The 11,095-nt window shown below is 41.9% G+C and overlaps 1 protein-coding gene across 1 annotated transcript in view; it reads right to left on the reverse strand.

Annotated features, from left to right (window-relative positions):
• The window catches only part of wge (winged eye), a 60,562-nt gene extending 52,725 nt beyond the window's left edge, over nucleotides 1–7,837 (reverse strand). The window contains 1 exon segment of the mRNA XM_069324979.1: nucleotides 7,545–7,837. Within this exon segment, the coding sequence (XP_069181080.1) occupies nucleotides 7,545–7,584 (40 nt within the window). The 5' untranslated portion in view covers nucleotides 7,585–7,837.
• Nucleotides 7,838–11,095: the final 3,258 nt, after the last annotated feature.

The following is an 11,095-nucleotide window of genomic DNA, read 5'->3' on the forward strand; positions in this document are numbered from 1 at the left end:
AATAATAATAATAATAATAATAATAATAATAATAATAATACTGTAGTTCGCGTCGTTTTGGATATAACAATGAGGACGACTTGGAGCCAAGTACAGTATAATTGGGAACACAGCTTACTTATTTTCCAGATATCACTCAATGGCAATGACTAATAAGACATACGAACCTGGAACATACCTGGAGAGGGTTTCGAGAGTTCTTCTACTATCCTAGTCCGGCCTGGGGCCAAGTTCGACAATAGAACACAAGAAAAAGCGAAACTACAGGCGGCCTCTATTTGTCCATGCGCAGCGGCTCCTATTTTAGCCGATTTTAACATACAGTACATTGAAAAACAATCCAGCTGTCCCACGCCTATTATGTTACGGTTCTAAAATGCGCCACGAGTCCCAATTTTAATAACGATCTTCCTTAACCCATCGTCTTTAGTTTCAAGATGATTCACGAAGGCGTGCTCCAGATCTGGCATTGATGCGGGCAACTTGGGACTTGGGAACAGAAAAAAAAATAATTAAATGACACCATAAGGTATTCTACCCAGGAACACTGACGTACTAACAGACCCCTAACTGTGTTAAAGACGGAACTTGAACTTTACTACTTAAACACAAAATTAGATCTCTTCAGGAAGTGCCGGACTAACTGGGTTGTAATGGACATGTGGGCCGTTCCCAGCAACAGTCTGTTGGATCAAGCTCTCCCAACCCAAGCCTGGCCCCGGGCCGGACTTGGGGAGTAGAACAACTCCCAAATCCCACTCCAGGTAACCAAACCAATACAAAGTTAAGATAAACGACAGTTACGAATCTAATATACGTAAAAAACATACGTGAATAGCAGTAATTATACGCTACAGCTTATCATTCCCCTGAGTCTATTCGCCCTTCCTGTTCTATACATAACGACAAAGAAATTCAACGGGGTGGGCTTATGAACGTGGCGACGGCTACCCTGGTAGAGAGGAGGCTTGCTGCATGCGTTTTATCTTGTTTCTACCTCCTCTCCGTCACATATCGCGCTCACTCTCACGTTCACGCTCGCTCGCTGTGTACTCACCTATCTTCTTGAGGTTATCTTGAGATGATTTCGGGGCGTTAGTGTCCCCGCGACCCGGTCCTCGACCAGGCCTCCACCCCCAGGAAGCAGCCCGTGACAGCTGACTAACACCCAGGTACCTATTTTACTGCTAGATAACAGGGACCTAGTTGAGCTTCGGCTCTTTGGTCCCGCCTCTCAACTGACAATCAAGTGGTGTACAGATTCCTGAGACTATTGGGCTCTTCTACATTTGAAACTGTGTACGGAGTCTGCCTAATGCAACCAGGTATGATCACTGCCTAATGCATTCCATTTACTAACTACTCTGACAATGAACAAAATTCTAACGTCTCTGTGGCTCATTTAGGTCCTCAGTTTCCACCTGTGTCCCCTTGCTGTTGTAGATTCAGCTACTCTGAACAAAGTGTCAGGCAGCACGGCCTATGGTGAGCCTATAGTGGACTTAACTGACACAGGAGCCCACGTGACCCTTGTTCGTGTTCCACCCATTCTAAATAGTTTGTCCACCCTGTCAATTCCTCTGAGAATTTTGTAGGTAGTGACCATGTCTCCCCTTACTCTTCCGTCTTCCAGGGACGTGAGGTTGAACTCCCGTAGTGTGTGTGTGCGTGTGTGTGCGTGCGTGTGTGTGTGTGTGCGTGCGTGTGTGTGTGTGCGTGCGTGTGTGCGTGCGTGTGTGTGTGCGTGCGTGTGCGTGTGCGTGTGTGTGTGTGTGTGTGTATGTGAAAATATCCATCACTGTCACCTTTTGAATCTCAACCATGGCATGACAAATAACGCGACAATTCACCCCTGACATAACAAGACACAGTATACCTCAGCATCAAACCCACGTTGGACTCTGCTTAACTTGACAAAATGGCTCCGTGACTGGAGTGTCGCCAACCCAGCCCAGAACACGACACACACACATGTGACCTACTCAGCCTACAACTTCAAACAAGCACTTGACATATATAAACAAATGACAGTCACCTCAAATAACCACCCTCCTAGTAAATAGTGGCAAAGACAATATCTATATATACTATATAGATATACTATATAGAATTTAAGCCACTGTGCAACATGGGGAAAAAAATAACAGTTCTCTGATACGTTAGCACGTATATTTAAAAATATATAAAAATAAAAGTATATGTTTTGCGGAGTTTGATTGATAGACGACACAATTATTGTTCTCGTCTCTAGATGCCGACATAAAGGCTAATTTGGGGGGTAGAAATAGCCTAAGCTACTCTATCCCTTTGAGATGTATTTATTGCTTATCTCAATAAACATACTTGAACTTGAACTTGGCTAATTTGTCGATTCTTGGCCTATGACCATCCCCCCAAACACAGCACATTACTCAGCCTCCACAGGTGGTGGTGATGGTGTGACGACTGGTCAAGATTAGGACACTCCAGAGGTGGCACGGGCCTGAGTAGCCCGTAAGGGTTGTGTGCTTACCTATTTGTGCCTGCAGGATCGAGCATTGACTCTTGGATCCTGTCTTAAGAGTGTGAGTGAGTGAGTGAGTGAGTGAGTGAGTGAGTGAGTGTGTGTGTGTGTGTGTGTGTGTGTGTGTGTGTGTGTGTGTGTGTGTGTGTGTGTACACACACGTTTGCACTTGTTCGCTGACCCAGATACGACTTTCTGAATGTCGCCGGAATCAACCTATTTGAGGACCAATTGACTTAAATCTGTGCCTAAACTGCCACATTATGTCCAGGCCGGGATTCATCAACCGCAGTTAAGTATCAACTTACGAAACCTGTACATCTTTGAACTATCATAGCTGCTTTGTTTATATTTATTAAACAGTTTATGAGCTCTGAGGCACTACGGGGGGGGGGGAGGGGGTTATAAAAATAATATAACCCTGGGTTGTGACCTTTCAAAAGCTCATAATTTACTTAATAAATGTAAACAAAGCCGCCATGACTGTTGAAAGATGTACAGGTTTCGTAAGTGGTGGAGTAAATATTAGATGAATCCCGGCCGAGGTGAGCCCGTCGTACTCCCCTGGCACAGGAGATGAGCTGAAGGAAGACCCACTAAGACCCTGAACTTAGTGGGTGTCCCCCCCATTAAAGACGTCGTCTGGGAAGGTTATGGCTAAGGATGTATTTACAACTAGAGTCCCGAGGCTACACAAACACCACGCTGACTCCTCAACTCAAAGCGGCAGCTAATGGCCTTCATGAGAACTAGGAAATTGTTGTCAAAAGAGGTGACAAGTCGCTAATATGTCCTAACAAAAAGTTAAGTTAAGAGCCGCCATATATATTGTATATTATTATTGTATATTGTATAACTATATTGATAAAATAAGCCTCGTCCTCTATTATTACACCGAGTTTCAGAACTATCATGATACAGTAGCTAATATAGAGTTATCTTGAGTTGATTTCGGAGCTTTAGTGTCCCCGCGGCCCGGTCCTTGACCAGGCCTCCACCCCCAGGAAGCAGCCCGTGACAGCTGACTAACACCCAGGTAGCTATTTGCTGCTAGGTAACAGGGGCATAGGGTGAAAGAAACTCTGCCCATTGTTTCTCGCCGGCGCCTGGGATCGAACCCAGGACCACAGGCATCACAAGTCCAGCGTGCTGTCCGCTCGGCCGACCGGCTCCCTACATGTAGAGTACATTAGTTCCCTATTAGTTCCATTAGTTCCTTATTAGTTCCCCATTAGTTCCATTAGTACTATTACATTAGTACATTAGTTCCGGCTCCCTAATGTAGAGTACATTAGTTTTTTAACGCAAACGAAAGTAAACCAATTGGTTGAAACTTAATGCTAAGAGGTTCGGACTTCACCTGCCGAAATCTCTTGGAGAGTAGAACCTGGATAGGACTGGCAAGACCCACAAACCCGGAAACGAGTTTAGTCCTCTGTAATGCTGTTGCGCTACCGCTCACAGGATGAGTATGGGGTGCACAATAAACTAGCCGCCTTCGGCAGCAACAATAAAAAATCTGATAATCAACATTGAGCACGATTCCCAAACCCACGTACAGGCTGGCTATGCGTCGCCATTCGTAACACGTGCTTTCAGCCCGAAGTCTCCCGAGGCATTGGTACACTTTTCGCCAGGGTCACAGGCATCGGGTACGAGGTTTCTGGATGTTGAGTGGCTGCTCACCAAGGTGACCTCGGATGAGACCATTGGAATGACGATGGACAAAGTTTGTTGGGACCCAGTTTGCACTCCTCTTGACATTCCAGAGCGCATACTTGGCCAACTGCTTGAAGCATGTATCAAAGCGGCGCATTCCTGAGCCATGATGGTCTCTTCGATAAACAAGTAGATCGTGTTGCCATGGTTATCTTATCTTGAGGTTATCTTGAGATGATTTCGGGGCTTTAGTGTCCCCGCGGCCCGGTCCTCGACCAGGCCTCCACCCCCAGGAAGCAGCCCGTGACAGCTGACTAAAACCCAGGTACCTATTTTACTGCTAGGTAACAGGGGCATAGGGTGAAAGAAACTCTGCCCATTGTTTCTCGCCGGCGCCTGGGATCGAACCCGGGACCACAGGATCACAAGTACAGTGTGCTGTCCGCTCGGCCGACCCCCCCCCCCTTGGTATCAACCCCCCCCCCCTCTCCCTCTTGGTATTTTTGCTGCAAATTATTTTATGTGGTACTATAGAGGAGAAAGTTCCAGCTGACATGGGGTGCATAATAAAGAAAGAAATTGAATTGACGTGGACCTTTAACCCTGGCATCTACTGCAGGTTAACCTGGTTGATACCTGGTTGATGGGGTTCTGGGAGTTGCTTTACTCCCCAAGCCTGGCCCGAGGCCAGGCTTGACTTGTGAGAGATTGGTCCACTAGGCTGTTGCTTGGAGCCCACCACAGCCCGGTTGGTCCAGCACTCCTTGGAGAAAATTATCTGGTTTTCTCTTGAAGATGTCCACGGTTGTTCTTGCAATATTTCTTATATTATATGCGAGGTCATATCCTCGCATGTAACAGTTGTGGAAACGAATGGGAGTTTCAACACTTTAGTCTGTACTAAGGGAACTAATGCTAGCACCGAGTGCCCTAAATGTTAGAAGCTAAAGTGTTGATGTCTATGTCAGCTGTGCTCTTCCACGTATCTCTTACTGGAAGCAGGTTAACTAGGAACTATACTGATTTCAGCAAGTTCTTTGTCAACAACGTTTATCAGGAAGACGTCATTAGTCGGCAGGTGAACCACCAGGCTGACCATACTGTGATGTATGGTCAACACCACAACATCTGCCCCCACCCATAAAACTTTCCCACAAGGCCCCTCTTTTCAGTGGCTCACAAGGCAGGAAAACAACCATGAAAGACGATTGCCACCAAGCATTGACATCAAAGATTCTTATTCATCTAGTTACCAAAATGTAAACTGACAATAAATATTGATATGTAATTCCATTTACAAGCGTTCCATCTTGTTCCATCTACAAGACAAATAGAAAACTATTAACTAAAACCACACCTACTGCACCGGCTGACCAATGAGAATGCTGGCAAGATTACCTAGTCTCTTTAACAAGGCAAACTACCAAGTCAGGGCCGGGCTTGGGGAGTAGAAGAACTCCCAGAACCCCATCAAGGTACTATCCAGGTACAGGTACCTCGCCTTCTCTCTTCACACCTGTATGGAATATATACTGCTGTCTCTGCCCATTTGTATTCACTTTCTCCCCTGCTTCTGAGGATGCAACAGAGTACTTTAGCGAAATGCGGTCTTTATCGCCACGCTTCAGGTCCGTTAAATGTAAAATGAGTTTTTACAGAGTTCATTATAAAATTCCTTTTAGAAGTGTGTGGTGTATACGAAGCATAGAAAAAGATTCACGCTTGTATCATTGGTCTAACACTTTTGGCCATATAAAATAACACATACAATTATATATCAATATGGTAGATATGAAGAAAAAAAACGATTCAGTTGTGTGTAAATAACCACACGGACAAATAAAGAATTATCCCGAGCGTTTGAATATATTTTAACTTCGTCAAGGAATACAATGTGTGTACAGAATTCACGAATGTTCCACTGCTGATTCAATGTCGCCCACTTCAGTGAATATAACCTTTTGTATTAACCCTTGTGAGTATAACCTTTTGTATTAACCCTTGTGAGTATAACCTTTTGTATTAACCCTTGTGAGTATAACCTTTTGTATTAACCCTTGTGAGTATAACCTTTTGTATTAACCCTTGTGAGTATAACCTTTTGTATTAACCCTTGTGAGTATAACCTTTTGTATTAACCCTTGTGAGTATAACCTTTTGTATTAACCCTTGTGAGTATAACCCTTGTGTACTCGTACACACCAATATACAGTACCTCTGTTTAACATCAGAATATATTGCATTAAACATATTATCATTATTATTATTGGTTGATATAAGTCTATATTAGGCTACCTTTAAATTGTGTTTTAATTTATAAACCACTTATTTTTAATTTTCCCACTTTCCGCATGAATAATATAACAATGTCACATTTATCTTTGTATAATAATTTAATTTTGTTTATTAAATTTACATGTATGGTATAGTTCATTGTTGCCATTTTAGTTAACAAAAAGCCATGGCACTCATAGTGTTTGAGACGAACACAAATGAACACAAAAGCAATTTTAATTTATCACATTTGCCAGGCTTGAACAAATGTTCCACAAGCCCTTCGCAACATGCACCAAGACTGCCAAGGTGGAACTCTACGCCTGGGAGGATCTTCACTAAGGCCAGGAAATGCCTCCAGCGGATCTAGATAACAAAAAAATCAGGATTTAGGGCTTTGAGACGTGATATCCTAGCCTCCTATTCGCCATCTTTCTCCGACTAGAACATGTTAGAGCTGCTGGACACATGGTTTGTATATTAAACGATGGCCGCGGGCCTCGAAAAATTACAATATAAAATTAAGAGCACGGAGAGGATTTATTTCTTGGTAACTAGCCTGTAGATATTAGTGGCCATCAGCGATGAAATGGTTCCCGTTATTTCTACATCTGTTGCTACTGCCATTATAATGACCAAACCACACATTAGAAGATGAAGAGACGACGACGTTTCGTCGGTTTGTCCTCGACCATCATCAAGTCAACTGTCGGGAGGCGATGAGTCACAATAACGTGGCTGAAGAATGTTGACCAGACCACACACTAGAAGGTGAAGGGACGACGACGTTTCGGTCCGTCCTGGACCATTCTCAAATCGATTGTGACTTGACTTGTCCTGGACCATTCTCAAGTCAAGTCACAATCGACTTGAGAATGGTCCAGGACGGACCGAAAAGTCGTCGTCTCCATCTTTTAGCGTGTGGTTTGCTCAACATATCTCTTCATCAGCCAGGTTACTCATCGTCTACTGCCATTAGTTCTGCTTCTACTAGTAAAAACATGGAGAAATATTAACGGAAACCAAACAGTAAAATGAGAGAAGCCTTAACAGTAACAGGTAAACAAGAACGCTGCCAATATAAACATAAGAGGCCGTTGTTACTTACGCCAGCGGGGGGCATTAGGGAAAGACTTGGTCACAGTCATCAATAACACTTGACGCCGTGTTGGCCTCAAGCTCTATCAACCGCGGGAGAGGTTATTACGCCCTCCAACGATAGTTTACAGACCAACCAGCACGTATCGGTGTATATATATACACAGAGAGAAGAGGGGGGATACGAACACTACATACACACTGGTCCCCGGGAGGAGGGGGGAAGGATGCCCCTATCCTCCACTCAATCACTTGCTTACTGACTCACTCCAACAACATGTCCTCAGGCTAGGCTCGTTAAAGCTGTGGCCGGCGTCCAAGACGCATTCATCCATTTTAATGCATTGCGTATTAAAAATCTTCTGATATATAAATTAATATTAGTGTATATTAAAGCTATATGCATAGTTAGGCGTAGGTTAGGCTAGTTGTTTAGGTTCTGTTGGTGAGTATTTGTGTTTGAGGTGCGTGGAAGCGTTTAAAGCGTTGTGATTCGAACAGAGGTCGTCAGTGAATCACTGTTCGAGAAATGTTCAAATCACGAGGCCTGGTCAGAGATGAGGCTGCAGGGACCTTGACCCCCCGGAATCAACGCAAGGTCATCAGTTGTGAGTCGTGTATGCACAGCTTTTCCATTCATAAGCAGGGTGTTTGATCAACCCGACCTCAGTCTATCTTTATTCCGCCCAGGGTCCGACTCCAAAGACGTATCAATCAATTTTAACATGTTCATTCAAAATAGGAATTTTCGCAAATATAAATTAACATTAATATTATATAATATTTTTATATATAATACTAGTATATGTATTATTATATATAATATTATATATTAATATAATTAATAATTAATTTATATTTGAGAAAATTCTTGTTTTGAATGAACAGCATGTACAAATTTATGAATGCGTCTGTGGGGTCGACCGCTGCATGTAATGAACTCAAACCATCCTCGACTCAAGTCCATTATATCTATCGGTATCATTATATCATTCAAAACAGGAATTTTCTCAAATATAAATTAATATTATAATATATTAGCATATTGTGCATATATAGGCATAGGTTAGGTTAAGTGTTCAGGTTCTGTTGGCGATTATTTGTATTTGTATTACGTGGGTGAAGCATTTACAGCGTTGTGGTTCGAACAGAATTCGTCAGTGAAGCACTTGTTCCGGAAGTGTTCGAGCGAAATCAGTTGTGAGTCGTATGTAAACCGTTTTTTATTTATAAACAGGGGGTTTGGCGGGTGCATGGAATCACTTTTGGGTCTTTGTCTGGAGGACGGGCTGAATGGACTTGAGTCGAGGACAGGTTGGTTACACACGACTCACAACTGATTTCGTTCGAACACTTCCAGAACAAGTGTTTCACTGACGCCTTTTGTTCGAACCACAACGCTGTAAAGGCTTCACCCACGTACTACAAATACAAATAATCGCCAACAACCTAAACACCTAACCTAACCTATGCTTATATATTTGCACAATATGCTAATATATTATAATATTAATTATATATTAATATAATTAATTTATATTTAAGAAAATTCCCATTTTAAATGAACAGCATGTAAAAATTTATGAATGCGTCTGTGGGGTTGACCGCTGGATGGAATGGACTTGAGTCGAGAACGGGTTGCGTCCTCGGACCATGTCCATTCCATGGACTTGGACAAAACCCACATTATGACTTAGAAAAAATAACAAAATAAGAAAATGTTGAGTTTATAAACACAATTTGCACATAAAACACTGTCGTCTTGAATCATTCATCGTCTTTTTATGTAAAAAAAATCCCCACCGTCGAAATATGACGTATTATAAATCACAGCGATTCGATAAATTGAATAAATTGAAATGATAAACTGAAATTGGTATGATTCCTGTTCGATCCAGGGTCTTCGGTTAGGTTAGGTTCAGGCAATTTAGTACATCAGTTTATTGACGTGACAACTGAACAGGAAGGGCGGTTTATATATATATATATATATATATATATATATATATATATATATATATATATATATATATATATATATATAATATATATAATATATATAATATATATATATATATATATACTGACAAACAAAATAAAAATTACCAAAATTCACATCCCATGGGGAGCCGGTCGGCCGAGCGGACAGCACGCTGGACTTATGATCCTGTGGTCCTGGGTTCGATCCCAGGCGCCGATGAGAAACAATGAGCAGAGTTTCTTTCACCCTATGCCCCTGTTACCTAGCAGTAAAATAGGTACCTGGGTGTTAGCTGTCACGGGCTGCTTCCTGGGGGTGGAGGCCTGGTCGAGGACCGGGCCGCGGGGACACTAAAAAGCCCCGAAATCATCTCAAGATAACCTCAAGATAACCCATGTGAACCGAGCTTTGGCTTTCAATGATCAAATGAACATTTGTTTCGATGAACAATGAATAAATGAACAAATCCTAAAACAGCCTAAATTTTGTCTCAAGCAAATTTATTTAATACTTTTGTTTTTGTTGTGTTTGGCATTTTTTCTAGCGTTGTTTGGCATTTTTTCTTGTGTTTGGCATTTTTCTATTTTTTTTTTCATTTTTCTAGCTATTCTGGATCCATTATTGCTAGCACCAACTAAAATCCACATTGTAAAATTTTGCTTTCATATTATATCCAACAGCCTGGTTGACCAGCCCACCAACCAGGAGGCCTGGTCAGAGACCGGGCCGTGGGTACACTGATTCCCGGAACCAACGACAGGTATACCAGAATTGAAAAAAAAAATGGACGAGAGTTCAGAATAAAGTTTGCTAAAATCCCGCCATACATTCTTGTCTGTTATTAAACAATAAATTTATAAAACAATAAACACCGATAACACTAGGTAAACAATTACTGTTACTCCTAAGAATAGACCAATTGGCTTCTGAATAGGGTCTCATGCGTACCTAAGTTCACTTGGAAACGGGTCCTATACGTGACTAAGTTCAGCAAGAATAGGGTTCGATACGCACCGAAATTCGGTAAGAATAGGGTCTTATACGTACGCACGTTTGCTTAAAACAGAGTCCAATACGTATCTAAGTTCACTAATAAAAGGGTCTTATACGTACATAGGTTCATTAAGTACAGAGTCCTGTATGTACCTAGGTTCACTAAAAATAGCCCAATACGTACGTACCTACGTTCACTAAGAATGGGAGTCGTATCCGTACCCAAATATTCACTAAGAATAGCCCAATACGTACCTAGGTTCACTAAGAATAGTCCAATACGTACCTACGTTCACTAAGAACGGGAGTCGTATCCGTACCCAAGTTCACGAAGATATAAGATATGAAGATATAATGTAAATCTCCAAGTTATCTCCATATATATCTACACGCAGCCCACCTATATATACTGTACACAGATTGTGGTGACGAAACCACCATTAATGTATCTACTGCAATGCCGAGCTGAGCTGAAAACCCTTTGTAGTAGTAGATATATAGTAAATAGTAGATATAGATATATAGATAATAGTAGATATAGATATATATATAATAGTATATATATATATATATATATATATATATAT

The sequence above is a fragment of the Procambarus clarkii genome, chromosome 15, assembly GCF_040958095.1.
Source record: "Procambarus clarkii isolate CNS0578487 chromosome 15, FALCON_Pclarkii_2.0, whole genome shotgun sequence".
Classification (NCBI taxonomy): Eukaryota; Metazoa; Arthropoda; class Malacostraca; order Decapoda; family Cambaridae; genus Procambarus; species Procambarus clarkii.